Raw genomic sequence first — 18,389 nt, forward strand, 5'->3', positions numbered from 1 at the left:
TTCCATGCTCAGTGCAGTGCCTGACATGGGGCTCAATCCCATGACCCTGGGATCATGACCTGAGCCAAAATCAAGAGTTGGATGCTCAACCGAGTCATCCAGGTATCCCTAGTTTAACTATTTTTTAATATTTGATCTTAGATTTTTTGTTTCTTAGATATATGCATTCAATTATTTGAGCCTTAAACACAATGCAAATAATTCTGAGTGCTCCTCTCTGCACACAAATCCTCTGGACTTTACAGAATCTAATCAATAGTTCTAAGCCTCTTCAAGTCAGGAACTGTCTTTTCTGACTTTATGTCATCAACCCCTAGCACAGTGCCTGCAGTGCAATCAGCTCTCAATAAATGAATCAATTTTTCTCTTTTTCTTTCTTTCTTTCTTTTCTTTCTTTTTTCTTTTCTTTCTTTCTTTCCTTCTTTCCTTTCCTTTCTTTTCCTTCCTCCCTTCCTTCCTTCCTTCTCTCCTTCCTTCCTTCCCTCCAACATGGGGCTTGAACACATAACCCTGAGATCAAGAGTCACATGCTCTACCAACAGAGCTTGTCAGATGCCCCAAATTGAACACATCCTTTATTTTCAATAAATGTTTCTTAAGTGAAAACATGAATGACAATAATAATTATAAAAACCTAACATACAAATAAACTAAACTCCAGTCTCCTTACCTGTTTTTTTTTTCCCCTTTTGACCTGGAACTTGTTCTAAGCCATCTTGGCCTTTTCTCATTAACATCGCAAGGGATGCATCATGAGCTCTGAACAGGTCTACAACTTCGTGTAAGGCAACATCTGTTATGAGATCACAGCTCAGGACTAGAACATCTGTCTGTCAAATGGAGAAGGGGAAAGTCAATATCACAAAAGGCAATGGATCACAAAAATCATCACAGGACAAACTTACAATGGCTTAGAAGCACACACAAACTGGACACTTGTTTTCAAGCTTTTTTTATAGCAGCAGAATAAGTAACATAAATAGGCTGTTCTAACTGAATATCTGCCTCTCCTTGGGTGAGCCTTATTGCTGCTGAATCTGAGGGACCACTGGAATCCTGGCCTCTAAGGAACAGAGTCTGAAAACCACCACATTGTCTATTTCCATGAATGTGTACTTAATGATCATAAATTTATATATCCCTTTACAGTTTGAAAAACATTTTCACATAGTCTGATGATTCCATATGGTTATGAAATACTATGAAACAGTCACTTTGCTATAGTACTAGAAAATAAAAGGGTGAATATAACATAAGTCCCATCTCTCAAGGAAACCAATGTAATTAGTAAATAATTACAATACAACCTCAGGTATGTATAAAAGCACTCATTTAATTCTTATAATAACACCATGGTGTGGGATTATTAGTAATATTGTTAGTTCTCATTTTTATGGATAAGAAATATGAGAACTAACTACCACAGTGTCTGGCACATAATAGGCATTTAGTAATTATTTGATGAATGAATGAATAAATCAATGAAGTAAAAAAAAGATTTTCTCATGTGGTGGGTATTCTGATTGCAAGTCTGGTAATTCAGATTAATTACAATAATAACAAATAATAGTAATTAACGTTTACTGAGTGTGTACTATTGGCCAGGAATCATGGTAACTTTGCATGCATTCCCAATCTTTAGAACACTATGCAGTAAGCACTATTAGCATTTGTACTTTACAAAGAAACAGGTTTACAGTAGTTAGGTAACTAAGATCTAACAACTTGTAATGACTATTCATATAAATAAATAATCTGTACTAGTGAATAGTGTTTGAAGAAACATAGCTTTGGTAGTTTGAAAACCAATTTAAGGGAGTTTCTAGTCCACAGTATTAGGCACCCAAAACACCTAAACTTAGATACTTATAAATTTTGGTCTGTCTAGTACCCAACACTATGGGTACTAGATATCAACTGGAGTATCATATTTTAGGAGTATACTTGATAAACTAAAAAAGCATCAATAAGAAGATGATCAAGGTGGTGAAAGAGCTAGAAACATAATAGTGAAAGAAGAGAAGCTGTTTAATAGGGAAAAGACTGTAGGGGAGACAGTGGGCAGGACAAGGATTATGGGGTGGGATTAAGAAAGAAAGAGATAAAAGCATTCTTTATTAAAAACTTTATTTCCTAATGTTTATTTAGTTTTGAGAGAGAGAGAGAGTGGGGGAGGGGCAGAGAGAGAGAGGGAGACACAGAATCCAAAGCAGGCTCCAGGCTCCAAGCTGTCAGCATGAGCCTGATGCAGGGCTTGAACCCACGAACCGTGAGATCATGACCTGAGCTGAAGCCTGACACTTAACCAACTGAGCCACCCAGGTGCCCCTAAAAGCATTCTTTAAATACCTGGCAGTCTTTTCTCCTTTTTTTTTTCTTCTTAATGTTTATTTTTGAGAGAGATAGTGCAAGCAGGGAAGGGGCAGAGACAGAGGGAGACACAGAATCTGAAGCAGGCTCCAGGCTCTGAGAGGTCAGCACAGAGCCTGACAGAGGCCTCGAATCCATGAACTGTGAGATCATGACTTGAGCTGAAGTCTGATGCTTAACCGACTGAGCCACCCAGGCACCCCAATACCTGGCAGTCTTAAGGAAGAACCAAATTTTACCTGAATAGCCCAAGAGCAAAACTAAGAACAAAGAGGAAACACAGGAAGAAAAGTATTTTTAGTTTCCATATTAACTTATATCTGTCAATCAGAGCTAGTCAAAAAGAGTAATTTTGTAAGGCAATGAATTTCCCATCATTAGAAGTGCTCAAGCAGAAACTGGATTATCACTTGCAACAATTCACTTACCTAACGTTTATTTTTTTATTATTTCTTAATATTTATTTATTTTTGAGAGAGAGAGACAAAGTGTGAACAGGGGAGGGGTAGAAAGAGAGAGACACAGAATCTGAAGCAGGCTCCAAGCTCTGAGCTGTCAGCACAGAGTCCGATGCGGGGGCCCGAACCCACGAACCATGAGATCATGACCTGAGCCAAAGTCGGACACTCAACCGACTGAGCCACCCAGGCGCCCCACTTACCTAACATTTATTGAGCACTTACTCTATGCTCACCCAGGCCCTACTCTGAAAGAGTGCACTAGGAAGTGTTAAAGTGAGTGGCTAAGAAAGGCTACTTAATATATTTTTAACAAATTGCTACCTATACATTCTGCTACTACACTTTATCATAAATGCAGAAAACAGAAGTCCCAAAACAATCAATGGAAAAATGAATTCCTTAAATTGCAATTTAAATTAACTACACAAATGTTTCTCAATAGCACACCTGCAGTTTCTGAGGGGGGCCTGAAGTAAAGCCTGATTCCTACTGCCCTTTCTGAGTCAACCAGGGAAAATCCTCTTTTATTAATTTTATTTTCTTAGATAGGCTTCTGTACAAGCTTTGGCTTGGAAGACAGGTTTTACTATTTTAAAAAGTCTGAAAAACACTGAACTAAATTATTCCTGGTTTAAGAATAAATAAAATGATGGGGCGCCTGGGTGGCGCAGTCGGTTAAGCGTCCGACTTCAGCCAGGTCACGATCTTGCGGTTCGTGAGTTCGAGCCCCGCGTCAGGCTCTGGGCTGATGGCTCGGAGACTGGAGCCTGTTTCTGATTCTGTGTCTCCCTCTCTCTCTGCCCCTCCCCCGTTCATGCTCTGTCTCTCTCTGTTCCAAAAATAAATAAATGTTGAAAAAAAAATTAAAAAAAAAAAAAAAGAATAAATAAAATGAGTATCTACATGGACATTCTTGTACGTGGTTCCTGCTCTTCTAAGATTTTAATTTAAAATCAAGATTCCTGCTTTGGGTGGGAAAAATGGATGATTTCAACTCACATTCTACTACAGTAAAAAGTCACGTTTCCTCAGAAATTGAGGCTCAGGAGGAAGCAAAACATAAGAGACTCTTAAAAACTGAGAACAAACTGAGGGTTGATGGGGGTGGGGTGGGAGGGAGGGAGGGGTTGGTGATGGGTATTGAGGAGGGCACCTGTTGGGATGAGCACTGGGTGTTATATGGAAACTAATTTGACAATAAATCCCATATTAAAAAAAAAAAAAGAAATTGAGGCTCAACTATAAGAATGCCTTGGCTTGGTTCTTTTAATTTTTTTTTTTTTTTTTACATTTGTTTATTTTTGAGAGACAGAGCACAAGTCGGGGAGGGTCAGAGAGAGAAGGAGACAGAATCTGAAGCAGGCTCCAGGCTCCGAGCCATCAGCAAAGAGCCCAATTTGGGGCTCAAACTCACAAACTGAGATCAAGACCTGAGCCGAAGTCAGACACTTAACTGACTGAGGCCTTGGCTTACTTCTTGAAATACAAGAACCATCATTTCTTTTTCTACACATATAACTTATTATTTATAGCCTAAACAATTCCTTTTGAGAGCCTCTTCAAGTTAAGAAGTTCAAATTTGGATTTTTTCTACTCTTTTGCTTAAAGCTATCTTAGTTCCTTCTGGATTTTAACAGAGCTAAAAAAAAAAAATTTTTTTTTTAGGAAAAAAAATTCCTAACGTCACCATCTAGGAACCACCAAATATTAGCAAATCAGCCTATGTATATGAAAGCTCAGGAAGAGATAGCATACAGAACCCTACTTCTTGTAACAATGCATAGGAAGGCAGGGAACATGGGCTATTATTAAAGACATATCAGGACAGCAGTACAGAAGTCCCATTTCATTATAATGAAAATGACAGTTTACTGAGAAAAGAGAACTTCTTTCTCTAATAAGATGGCTGATTTTTGCAAGCTGACTGTTCTACAATAAATTTAATTATCAAGTGTACTCCAAAGTGAAGAAAATGATCCCAATGCAAATGCCTCTGAAGTGGTGACAATGTCATCTTGGAAAATAAGTGCGGTTATCATTGAGTATTTGCCAAAAATAAATCTGTCAGGGGGCGCCTGGGTGGCGCAGTCGGTTAAGCGTCCGACTTCAGCCAGGTCACGATCTTGCGGTCCGTGAGTTCGAGCCCCGCGTCAGGCTCTGGGCTGATGGCTCGGAGCCTGGAGCCTGTTTCCGATTCTGTGTCTCCCTCTCTCTCTGCCCCTCCCCCGTTCATGCTCTGTCTCTCTCTGTCCCAAAAATAAATAAAAAATGTTGAAAAAAAAATTAAAAAAAAAAAATAAATCTGTCAGTGTAGTGAATGCCAAACAAGTCCTGGGTAAATGTGAACAGTCTACCGCTTCGTTTTTCTCTTTGCTTTTAGATGACTTTTTGCTAAGCTGAATGCAAAATCCCCAAGGAGCACAAGAAACAGACCCCTCCCCCCACTGTTTGGTTGCCATCTGCTCTCAGTGTGAAAAGAGAGGTGTCAGTCAGAAAGGGCAGGGCTTGGGATACAGATGGAGGTGCTACTCCATCAGGCCCTCTCCTGCCTCTGTCCCCAGAAAACGCTCCATCTAAAACTCACTCAAACCAAACACATTCCCATCCTCTTTGCAACTCCACCACTTCCAAAGGGAAGTCTTTGCTCTTTGATCAATGTACGTTGTTTCCAAAGCTGGAAATCCTGGAAAAAGAAACAAAAGTCTAAAAGGAAAACAATCATCCTTGTATCTTCATACTACCACCTATTTCTCTTTACATTTTTATAAAAGCTATAATAGAAAATAAATAACTGTTGTTTGATTTTTATTCTAAAAATGTAAAGCCCATTCTAGAAATGCAAATATTCTTCTACTAACTGGAACCCAGAGAGAAAAAGCAGAGAAACTGTTAACAGCCAGAGGCATTTCTGATCACGTGTGACCACAAGCCATGAATAAACATAGACTGTTTGGACTGTGAAGGAACTGTATATCTGAAATGCAATTAACTTGAAAAGTTCCCTGGACACACCAATCCTCCGCTGCTTCGTGTTTCAGGTAACCAGTTCTTTTCTAACGCCAACAGTAAGCCTCTTCTTTTGCAGAGACCAAATGGAATCTCCTCAGACCTCCCTACTCACTGTTCTAATAGTCCTCAGTATCCCTTTATCCCAAGTCTGTTCCTTTAGAAGGGTTAGGGCAATGTCAAGCGCAAAAAGCACGGCTCTAAAGGATCGCAAATGTGTCCAGTTTTGACAAACTGTATGGAAACATACAAGGTCTTTAAGGGAAGGTGAAAACAGCATGTTAGTGTTTGGGGAGAGCTCAAGACCTCCAGGAATTCAAAATTCCAACTGCTGCCAGTTAGTTTTGGCTAAAGCAAACAAATTAAGCTCAGAAAACCCAATTACAAAGCCATGGCAAGGCCCAGAAATCTCTCATTACAAGAACATTTTCAATCAAGCCAAAACCACTGAGTAAAACTAGAAGAAAAAAACAAAAGTTAAATCAGAAAACCGTATGTATGTGTGTGAGGTGGTAGCGGTATGGTGGAAGGTGGTAAGAGCTACTGGGAATAGCCTTTCTTCTTTTCCTGGCAGCTGCTCCATGACAGATTGTTATAAATAACACAATCTGGCAAACAATTTCCTATGGCATGGAGAGAGAAAAACACTTATTCCACTGGAAGAAAACCCGTAAAGGCAAGGTAACCTCGCTTTTACCCACCCAGCACTTCCACAAACAATGGCTATGATCCAAATCACCACCCTGTACTCCACCCCTGCCCATATGGAACTAATGAATTCAGCTACTTGGTGCTACTATGAATGGTTACAATTTACATTTCCTATGTGGTCCAATCCCAATCCAACCGTCAAGAGTAGTTTGGTGTTTTAATAAACACCAATGTCTAACTGCAATGGAGACCTCACCATGCTTGATTTCCATTGAAAATGTTTGGAAAACACTCCCAGTCTGCAGTTCCCAAAGTGCAAGGCAAAGGGCCAACTGCCATTTTGTTTTTAATGAGTCTGGGGCATTAGGTGCAGAGGAAGTAATGACCAACTCAGTCTGTAAGAAATGTGATAATCCTTAGGCTTAGAGCTAAACATCCTTCCTGTGTTCCTTAGCTTAATCATAATGTCACCACCACCAGGATCTGAAGTGAGAAATCTGGCCATAATCTAGGAATGAATTCCTCTCTCTTTCCTGCCCAGTCCCCTACCCCAACATGTTACTGGTCACCAAGTCCTTTTCTTTTATCTCCACTGCACTACCTTAGTTTAGGTCTCAAAGTATTCTTCCAGTCTCTTAGCTGGTCTCTCTCATTCCAGTTTTCCCCTATTCTAATCCACACTTCAATTTCCACTACTTATTTCATTTCCCTGCTTAAAGACAGCCTAAAATAATGTTCTCCAAACATAAAAAAAAAAAAAAAGTTGAACATTTATTCAACTATTCCCACTTACTTTAAAGAAGAATTTTTATTCATTTATTTTATTATTCTTATTTTTTTAAATGTTTATTTATTTTTGAGACAGAGACAGAGCGTGAGCAGGGAAGGGGCAGAAAGAGAGAGGGAGACGCAGAATCCGAAGCAGGCTCTAGGCTCTGAGATGTCAGCATAGAGCCCGATGCGGGGCTCGAACTCATGAATTGTGAGATCATGACCTGAGCCAAAGTCGGACGCTCAACTGACTGAGCTACCCAGCCGCCCAAAAAAGAATTTTTTTTTAATGTTTTTGAGAGAGAAAGACAGACAGAGCGTGAGTGGGGGAGGGGCGGCAAAAGAGGGAGACACAGAATCTGAAGCAGGCTCCAGGCTCTAAGCTGTCAGCACAGAGCCTGACACAGGGCTTGAACCCATGAACCGTGAGATCATGACCTGAGCCGAAGCCTGACACTTAACCAACTGAACCACTCAGGTGCCCCTATTCCCACTTACTTTTAAAATTTATTTAAAAATACACGAATCACCGTAAGTGATATAATATGCTCTTCAGACAACATATACAAAAATTGATATTTTCTTAAGTGAAGAGATAAAATTAAAAGAACTAGAGATTCTATTCTAATATCTTCCTCTGGTACTCCATCCTACACACCCCCGGCTTTGAGATCACCCCATTTAGAATATCACTGCTTTGTAAGATTGAGTTTAAATTCCTTAGTATGACACTAAAGGTCTTTCAAATATGACTCCACCTACCTAATTCAGCCTTCTCTGCCACAATTCCCCTACCACATAGCTAATGTTAACTTGCTGGAGTAAACTGCCAAAAATGCATTCCCCATTCTCTTTTCCCATCCCACCACACATTCATCCATCAAGTTGCAGGTCCTGTCACAATTATTATAAAAGACAGTACCCAATATATTATCTCAGCTAGAAATGAAGTCTTTTCTCTTCCATTACAGACCTTAAATAACTAAATTGGATTAAACGGGTTTTTTTCCCATCTAGACTTTTTTTTTTTAATTAAAAAAATTTTTTTAAATGTTTATTTATTTTTGAGAGAGAGAGAGACAGACAGACAGACAGAGTGTGAGCAGGGGAGGGGCAGAGAGAGAGAGGGAGACATAGAATCCAAAGCAGGCTCCAGGCTCTGAGCTGTCAGCACAGAGCCAGAAGCTCCAACACATGAACCATGAGGTCATAACCTGAGCCGAAGTCAGATGCTTAACCGATTGAGCCGCCCAGGTGCCCCTATTTTTTTTGTTTTAAATTTTTAAAATGTTGAAAGAGAGATAGAGAGAGACAGAGTGCGAGCAGGGGAGGGGCAGAGAGAGAGGGAGACACAGAATCTGAAGCAGGCTCCAGGCTCTGAGCTGTCAGCACAGAGCCCAATGCAGGACTCGAACTCATGAGACATGAGATCATGAACTGAGCTGAAGTTGGATGCTTAACTGACTGAGCCACCTAGGTGCCCCTGGAGTCCTTCATTCTTGAATGACTGCACCCATATTGAATTATCTATGGATTTTAGCTTCAACTTAAAAAAAAAAAATTTAATGTTTATTTATTCCTGAGAGAGAGACAGAATCTGAAGTAGGCTCCATGCTCTGAGCTGTCAGCACAGAACCCCAACGCCGGGCTTGAACCCACGAACTGCCAGATCATGATCTGAGCCAAAGTCAGACACTTAACCGACTGAGCCACCCAGGTGCCCCTAGACTTTGAGTTTCATAAGGAGCTCTTTTATCTTTGTGTCACCAGAGTTTAACCTAGTGCTGGGGAACAAGCATCTGTAAATGTTATTAGCACTCTTCCTGTTACCTCCTTCTCCTTGTTAAACTGACTCAAAGAAGAAAACATCCAATTTTAGGTGTTTAGAAACAGCATACTTTCTGACAAAGCTGAGAGCCCCCTTTGTAAGAGACTGTGACCGTTCACAGGACAGGGGCCAAAATGGTAACTTGGCAGCCCCCTAAAGCAACAAGGTAGGAAATAAACCTTTATTTCCTAAATAAGGAAAAAAGGAAAAAAGGAAAAAAACAAAAAGGAAAAAAACAGAAATGTCTGAAAACTTACCAGATGCAGCTGTCCTGGAGGGTATGGCTGGAGGGGATATGCTAGATTTATAATTTTAAAATGGAGACTCAACATTACCTTCCTAAAGAAGTTCTCCTCTTTAGGTTACAAACAAATAGAAGAATTTTACTCATCTTTCCTGTGTGAAGCTAAGAAGTAACTGAGAATCTGTTAATTTCTGACATTATTAAATGAGTTAAATGCTAATCACTTCTCTTCCAGAATTTTTTTTGAGGCAAAATATTTATTTATTGTCACTCAGTTTGTAACATTTAAGACATAGAGGTTGTTTATGAAATGCAGAAATTGTTGGTATCTGCATTTTAAGTATCTGCAATTTAATCTTAATCGCCAAACGCATGGACATTACATGGCTTTTTTGTTCTCTCAAATCAAACCTTCACTTTGAAAGAATTTGTTACTCTGAATTTATTTTAAATAATTCAATTCTTTTTCTTCAGTTAGACACAAATAGTCCACAGAATAAAAATATAATTGCCCCATTTCAAGACTATGAAACATGCTCTTAACAATTACATTACATTTTTTCTAAGGGCTCCTGGGTGGCTCAGTTGGTTAAGTCTCTGACTTTGGCTCAGGTCCATAATCTCGCAGTTTGAGCCCGTCAGGCTCTGTGCTGACAGCTCAGAGCCTGGAGTCTGCTTTGGATTCTGTGTCTCCCTTTCTCTCTGTCCCTCTCCTGCTCATGCTCTGTCTCTCTCTGTCTCTCATAAATAAAAAATGTTAAAAAAAAAAATTGAAAACAAAACAATTACATTACATATTTTCTACCTGTAACTCGAATTTTAATTTTGTCCTGAAATATAAAATATGTAGAAATATTGTCCGGTTTACTTGGAAGCCAGAAAGCTTGGGAGAGGGTCACAGAGGGTAGTTAGGGACTGTGATAAAGGGAAGTTTATCATAATATGAGAAAAAGACAACTAACATTTAAAAAAAAAAAAAGAAACTAAAACCATTCTCAAAAAGCAACTCTTAACATTAGGCAGGTTTTCTTTTCTTATTAATTTCACATGTGACTTTGAATGGGCCACTTCCTCTATGGGTCTCAGTTTCTTGATCTATTAGATGAGAGGGCTGTACCATCTTTGAAGTCCCTTATGGCATAAAATTGTATGATTACAAGGGTCAAGCTATTCTTTTTTTTTTTTAGAAGAGAATAATTACTATCCATATGCCTTTAAAAAAATTTTTTTAAAGTTTTATTCATTTCTTTTGAGAGAGAAACAGAGCATGAGCAGGGGAGGGGCAGAGAGAGAGAGGGAGAGAAAGAATCCGAAGCTCTGTCAGCGCAGAGCCCGATGTGGGGCTCGAACTCAAGAACTGTGAGATCACTACCAGAGCCAAAATCAAGAGTTGGACGCTTAACCGACTGAGCCATCCAGGTGCCCCCACATGCCTTTTTGGTTTTCTTAATGTTTATTTATTTATTTTGAGAGAGAGAGTGTAGACAGGGTAGGGGGAGAAAGAGAGAAAGAGAGAGAAAGAGAGAGAAAGAGAGGGAGGGAGGGGGAGAATCCCAAGCAGGCTCCACACTGTTAGTGCGGAGACTGATGCAGGGTTCGAACTCACAAACAGTGAGATCATGACCTGAGCTGAAATCAAGAGTCAGATAGATGCTCAACCGACTAAAACACCCAGGTGCCCTGAGAATATATTTCTTTATAAATATTTTTTCTTTTTTTAAAAATATTTATTTATTTTTGAGAGAGAGAAATAGAGCACGAGCAAGGGAGAGGCAGAGAGAGAGAGGGAGACACAGAATCCAAAGCAGGCTCCAGGCTCTGAGCTGTCAAAACAAAGCCTGACGTGGGGCTTGAACTCACAAACTGCAAGATCATGGCCTGAGCTGAAGTTGGACGCTTAACTGACTGAGCCACCTAGGTGCCCCCTTTATAAATATTTTTTTTCTTTACTTTTTTTTAATGTCTACTTATTTTGAGAAAGAGGGAGACAGAGAATGAGTGGGGGAGGGGCAGAGAGAGAGGGAGACCTAGAATCCGAAGCAGGCTCTAGGCTCTGAGCTGTCAGCAGAGAGTAAGACACGGGGCTTGAAATCACAAACCGTGAGATCATGACCTGAGCTGAAGAGAGATGCTTAACTGACCGAGCCACCCAGCTGCCCCTGTAAATATTTTCTAATTCTAAGTTTCTAAATTTTAACAGCATCAAAGAAACTGCTCAGAACATTTTCTCTGTTCTTCACACTGTCTTCCAATCAAAGAGTCCAGAAGGTGAAGAAGGTGAACTCTTCACTCAATCATGTTCAGGCCATTTCTCTCACTCCATGACCTATACTCATTTGAAATGCATGACAACAGATGAAATTATCTACTCCTCCTTGTTGCAGTCAGCTACGGAACTCCCTGTCACCCTTTCTCCTTAGTTATTATAGAAGTTTTAAGATAGTAAATTGAAGGCATACAACTGTATTCGCCCTTCTCAAAACATCACTGAAATAACAAAGGATTTTTAAAATGGTCCTAAACCCACAAACGTAAGAAGAATGGAAAAGGAGACAACATTAAAAAAATGACCATGTTGGGGCACCTGGGTGGCTCAGTCGGTTAAGCATCCAACTTCGGCTCAGGTCATGATCTCACGGTTTGTGACTTCAAGCCCCACGTTGGGCTCTGTGCTGACAGCTCGGAGCCTGGAGCCTGCTTCGGATTCTGTGTCTCCTTCTCTCTCTGCCCCTCCCCCACTTGCGCTCTGTCTCTCTCTAGCAAAAATAAATAAATGTAAAAAAAAAAAAATTAAAAAAAAATGACCATGTTAATCATAGGAAAACTGAGAACAAACTCAACTTACACCAGATTCTCCAAAAGGCTGAGGAACTGATATGGATAAAAAGCAGGGGAGAGAGGAATTAAAATAAAGAATGCTGGTTGAAAGATCTCTCTTTTCCACTCAGTGCAATCCAGCTACTGCACATGTGTCACACTGGCAGAGGGCTGAAGAGAGTAAAACAGAAGATATCTAGACTGGGAAAGCACAATCACAATTGGGATAGGAAGACAGGATGCATCTTACTGAAAAAAGGGGACTTAAAAAAGAATGCATACAGGGGTGCCTGGATGGCTCGGTTGGTCAAGCATCTGATTTCGGCTCAGGTCATGATTTCATGGTTCATGAGTTTGAGCCCCGCATCAGGCCCTGTGCTGACAGCTCAGAGCCTGGAGCCTGCTTCGGATTCTGTGTCTCCCTCTCTCTCTGCCCCTCCCCTGCTCACACTCTGTCTCTCTCTCTCTCAAAAATAAACATTAAAAAAAAAAAAATGCATACAGGATTCTGAGACATCCTCCCTAGCCCTGACCCCAACTCATTTCCTGGAATGCCAGCAGCCAGGTCTTTACTTTTCAGGCAGGATAACAGTTTTCTTCAGGGAATCTGAGTAATCCAAGAGAAAAAACCCTAAAAATAGATATAAGAGATCCACCAAAAAAAGAGCCCAACCCTATCACAATATCACCCTATAAAGTGAAGCTCACAGTTGACATGCCCCATCCATATATAAAACTTGAGGAAAAAAGATAGACGTATTGAAAATATGAAAGAAAAGATAAGAAAATTAGCCAGTCTAAGAAATTCATGAACAGAATCAGTTAATAATGAAAAATAAATAAACGTAAAAAAACCCAGCTGTCTTACCATCTCCCATTTTCTTTTTTGTTTATTTTTAAAGTAATCTCTACACCCAATGTGGGGCTGGAACTCACAATCCCACATTCAAGAGTCACATGTTCCATTGACTGAGCCAGCCAGGTGCCCTAACATATCCCATTTCTTAATCCCTCACCTCTTCTGTCTAATCTGGTTTTTGTCCCTACTATTCCAGCAAGAGTTTAAGTCATCAATGAATCCATGTTGCCAAATCCAATGATAAATTCTTGGTTCTCATCTTACTCAACTTTCCATAGCAATATCTGGCACAACTGATCACTCTCTCTTTGATTCACTTTCCTCACACAGCTTCCATGATACCTTAATTTCCTGATCTTTCTTTTTACTTCAGTGGCTGTACCTTCCTAATCACCTTTGTTTCCTCCTCCTCTGGTTCTTGGTCTCTAAATACCAGGCTCAGCCTTTAGCCCTCTTCTCTTCTTTTGCTACACACACTCCCCAGATGATTTCACTTTGTTGATGATCCCCAGATTCATATGTCCAGCCCTGACCTCTCCTTTGAGATTCTGAATTATAAAACTGCCTACTTGATATCTCTACGTGGACATCTAATACCCAGTGTTACAAACTAACATCCAAAAATTATCTTAAAAAAATTTTTTTTTTATTTATTGAGAGCGTGCGTGTGTGAGACAGAGAGCATGAACAGGGGAGGGGCAAAGAGAAAGGAGGGAGAAAATCCCACACTCTCAGCGCAGAGCCAACACAGGGCTCAAACCCATGAACTGTGACATCATGACTCGAGCTGAAGTCAAGAGTGGACACTTAACCGACTGAGCCACCCAAGTGCCCAACATCCAAAAATTATCTTGACTGCCAACTTGTTTTTCCTCCAGTCTCCCACACTACTATCACTATCACTCCAGTTGTTCAAGTAAAAAATCCAGAAGCTATTGTCTGATTTCTCTCTTTTCTTCATTCTATATATCCAATCCATAAAAAGTCCTGTTAACTCTACCTTCAAAATATGTCTTGAATGAGGGTGCCTGGGTGGCTCAGTCGGTTAAGCATCCAACTTCAGCTCAGGTCATGATCTCATGATTCGTGAGTTCAAGCCCCGCGTCAGGCTCTATGCTGACAGCTGGGAGCCTGGAGCTGCTTCGAATTCTGTTTCTCCCTCTCTCTGCCCCTCCCTTGTTCATGCTCTGTCTCTCTCTCAAAAATAAATAAACATTAAAAAAATAATTAAAAAATGTCTTAAATGCAACTACTTCTACCACTACTGTTCTCATCTTAGCATTATCTTCCATCTGGACTATTGCAACTATCTCCTAACTGATCTGCCCGATTCATTCCTGTTGCATTATAGTTTTACTTTCCATACAGCAGCTGTAGAGATCTTTTAAAAGCATAAATCAGATGATGTCACTCAAAACCCACCAAAGGTGTCCCAACATAGAACAAAATATAAACTTTAAATTCTTACTATGATCTAGAAGATCCTTTATGATCTGGTCCTCACATAACTCTCAGGCCTTCCATACTACCATTCTACCACTTAATTACTGTGCTCTAGTCATATTGGTCTTCTTACTGCTTCTGAAACGGGTTAAGTTCATTCCTAACTCAGGGCATGTGCACTTGCTATTCTCTCTGCAAGGAAAGATCTTCCTTAAGGCTTACTACCCATATCATTAGGGTTTCTTCTCAAATGTTATCTCCTGTCTGAAAGAGTTCTCTCTTTCCACTGCCACTCTTTATCCCCTTATCCTGCTTAATTTTTCTTCTTAGCATTTTTATCACCAGAAATTATTTGTTTTCTTATTATATATTTCTCCTTATAGAATAGCTCTATGAGGACAGGGATCTTGTTTATCTGGTTTACCACTGTATTTCCAGCATCCAGAATAGTGCTTGGTATATAGCATGTGTTCAATACATATTTGTGAATAAATGAAAAATATGACTATTTTATAGATGAATTAAATGCAAGCTTAGAAGGGATAGTAACCTCATTGAAGAGCATATGCTAATAAATGGTGGCACTAGAATTAGAATCCAGATCTACCTGTATTTGTGAAAGCCTATGTTCTTTTTACTATGTCACTATATTTCTTTGATAAGACAAGATAAGACAAAACAAGACAAGACAATTCCTCCCTCTGGAATAACCTACTTGGGGTAGAGGACCAGCCATGTCAGCAAACTTAAGGCTTGATGGAAATTTACAGATGCAAATAAAATGAACACCAGTCAATGCAATGATCCTTCTGATCTGCAATCACTAAAACTCATCTTTAGGCTCATATAAACATCTATGTCTATATCAAAGGAGTAAGGAACATGTTCCAAATGTTTACATAGAGCTTGCCTCCATCTGTCATTCATTCAATAAATACATATTGAGCATCCTCTCTGTGACAGGCCCAGAAACAGTTCTTGTCCCATAGTCTAGTGCAGGGAGATGACAATATGACAGGTAATTTTAATTCTCTGTGCAAGTACAGAAAAATGAAACATAATCCAGTATTAGAAAGCCAACAAAGGCTTGTTGAAGCAGACAATGCTTAAATTAAGAGCTGAAATCTGTGCTGACAGCTCAGAGCCTGGAGCCTACTTCGGATTCTGTGTCTCCTTCTCTCTCTGCCCCTCCCCTGTTCATGCTCTGTCTCTCTCTGTCTCAAAAATAAATTTAAAAACATTAAAAAAAAAAAAAAAAGAGCTGAAAAAAGGATGGGTAGCTATAGGCTACTTCAAATGAACTCCTGGTCATGAGAACAGAATGCTTACTGACTTCCCACAAATGGTACTAGCCCATTCCACCAGTCAGGCTATAGTCTTAGTTACCTTATGATTCAGAGCAGGATAGGTGGTCCTACCAAGAGTTGTAAGCCATATGGCTCCTTACCACCCAAAGATAAAGAAAGTATGTAATGATAGCCTGGGTGTTCTATCCTAATTCCTAGCTATCATGTTTCTGTCCTTAGTTCATTCCATGAAGCTTGTGAATATATATACTAGGTTAGTACAGTCAAGAGAAAATCTCCACTGAGATTTCCTAGGGAGAGAAAAAAAAGGTTTAAAATGTCCTTGTTTAACTTACTTCCACCATAGCTCCTAGGCTTTTCATTATTCCACCAGTGGGCTCAAAGAAGGCATCACTGGGGATATCCTGAGGCCTTCCTATGCAACCTCAGCCCACCAAAGCAGTCAAGAAGGAAAGTTGCCACTTAAAGACTTCAAGCAAGTTGGGACCAAGTTCTCAGATTTTCCCTTAACCAAACTGTACTCATTCTTTTCAAGCAGATAGAAATCTGCCAAAAACAAATCCTTGGGCAAAATGAAAGGTTCCAGAAAAGAATGACAGAGATTTGTAATTCGATAAAGACATCAAACACTCAACTGAAAACAACTTGTACTTAGTTTTTGAACATCTAAAAATAGCACATATGCTCAATCTTTCTAATAAGCTGTCCCTAGGATGGGGATTTCATTGGCATAGTTTGTTCTTTGTTGTAACATGTCAGCTGTTTCATAAGACATGTAACAATAGTCCTTTTTCTACATCAAAGAATTTACATAACTAAACCTCTAACTAGTGTGTTGGTATCATTATCCTTATTTTCTGGGTTGTGAAACTGAGGCAGAGGGCAAATGAGGCTTGCCTGAGGCTAAAGAAAGATTCTTGTCTAGATTAAATAGAAAATTATCAACTCTGCAATCTCTAAATTAAGAGAAGCCATGAGACCTGCAATATAAGGTTAAGTGTTTTAAACACAGGCTATAGAACTCTATTACAGATGTAGTTTGCTGAGGTCTCCTAAAGATACCTCACTAACCTGTTCTCAAAACACTTACCTAATAATTTATTCTGAAGCCAAGGGTCTAGAGTTAGAGTAGATTATAAGGACTGCTGATGCTTGTCTCTTGGAGGCAATAGGAGTGAAAAAAGCATGGACATTTGAGATGCACAAACGTACAGTATCTCAAAACCCAGGGCTGGGTTCTAGTCTGGCTCAGCACCTAACCAGATGTGGGATCTGGGGGAGACTATTTAAGCTCTCTGAGTATCAGTTTTCTCAACTGCAAAATAGAATACCAACTACCTTTCAAGGTGGGTATGGGGATTAGATATCCGTAGAAATCTACCTTTCAAGATGGCTGTGGGGATTAGAAATCCAGAGTATACCTGAAAGATCTCCCTTGCGATCTTCAGAGCAAACATTCTGGGTAACTCCAAAGAAAATAAAATTTACGCCCTCATAATCAGCTAATAAATTAACTCCCTACTTTAGGGTCGTCTCTAAGAACAGAAACTAAAGTTCTGAAGTAAATTAATTTTTCAAATGTACTCATTTATAAAGCTTTAGCAAATTTAAGTAGCCTCAAAAGGGTTTAACTGGTTACAGACATCTTGTGTGAATAATCAGCTGTTACTGCAAAGCAGGTCTCTGCTGCTTCTCCATTTCACTTTTCATCTGCCCTTCTATTCTCCTCCCTTCCAAGTTGTCCAATTTCTAAAAAAAAGATCAAATTAAACCTTAAATGTATATACTTCAGGATGCCACACAGAAAGAAAAAAAGACTACCACTTAGGTTATTTAATTTATATGTTATCTTTTTTAGTATATTTCAAAGATATGTAGACCTAGGTAAAGTTTTAAAGGTGTATGTTTACACTGAGTGAGGCCATCAGATCATACAACATGAAACTAAAATATTCCCTCATAATCTCAGCTTTGTAATACTCCTTCAACTGTTAAAGTAGAGGATCTACCAACATTTTTATGCTTTTCTTGGAGTTATTCTATCCCCTTCACACTAAGAATATCTATCCCTATGTATCACCCCACTAGCACAAATTCCTACTTTTCTTACAAAACTCAATTAAAAAGTGACATTCAAGAAGTGGTCTTTCTTCAATAAGTAGATCCAAGCAGTGTTGGTTGATAGTCTTACAGAGGGCACATAGTACTCTTCTAACTCTTCTTTACTATGTCCCTAATCCACTCCACTAATGCACTCAAATAACAATTCAATACCCACTGAGGCATGTGCCACTTGACCATACCTAGCAGACATCATCCTATTAATCCCTGATTACTTAATGCATTTACTGAGACTAAAGTACTTAATGCATAGTCTTTCTTTCCACCTCAGAAGTAGCTGGAGGATTAAATGAAATAATGCACATTAAGTGTTTAGCATGGAGGCTTCTGGTATTAGAAAACTGTGGGCTAAGAACCCCAAAATTGTGTTACAAACACCTAAAAATTTTGGAGAAGACTCAACAAAAAATTATTCCAGGTGTATTCAAACTTACAAGAAAGAAAGGGAAAATACCAAGTGCGAGAACTGAAGAAGGAAGTGAAAACTGAGCAGGAACCCTGGCTGCCTTAA

At 39.5% G+C, this 18,389-nt stretch overlaps 1 protein-coding gene across 3 annotated transcripts in view; it reads right to left on the bottom strand.

The window, feature by feature from the left end:
* EIF2B3 (eukaryotic translation initiation factor 2B subunit gamma) overlaps positions 1–18,389 on the bottom strand; it is a 124,436-nt gene that overhangs the window by 86,483 nt on the left and 19,564 nt on the right. For all 3 annotated transcript variants that reach the window (XM_040470022.1, XM_040470021.1, XM_040470023.1), the window contains exon 4: positions 671–830. In XM_040470022.1, coding sequence (XP_040325956.1) covers positions 671–830 — 160 coding nt within the window. The remainder of the gene's footprint in view (positions 1–670; positions 831–18,389) is intronic.

The sequence above is a fragment of the Herpailurus yagouaroundi genome, unplaced genomic scaffold (assembly GCF_014898765.1).
Source record: "Herpailurus yagouaroundi ecotype Mexico unplaced genomic scaffold, PumYag 77, whole genome shotgun sequence".
Lineage (NCBI taxonomy): Eukaryota > Metazoa > Chordata > Mammalia > Carnivora > Felidae > Herpailurus > Herpailurus yagouaroundi.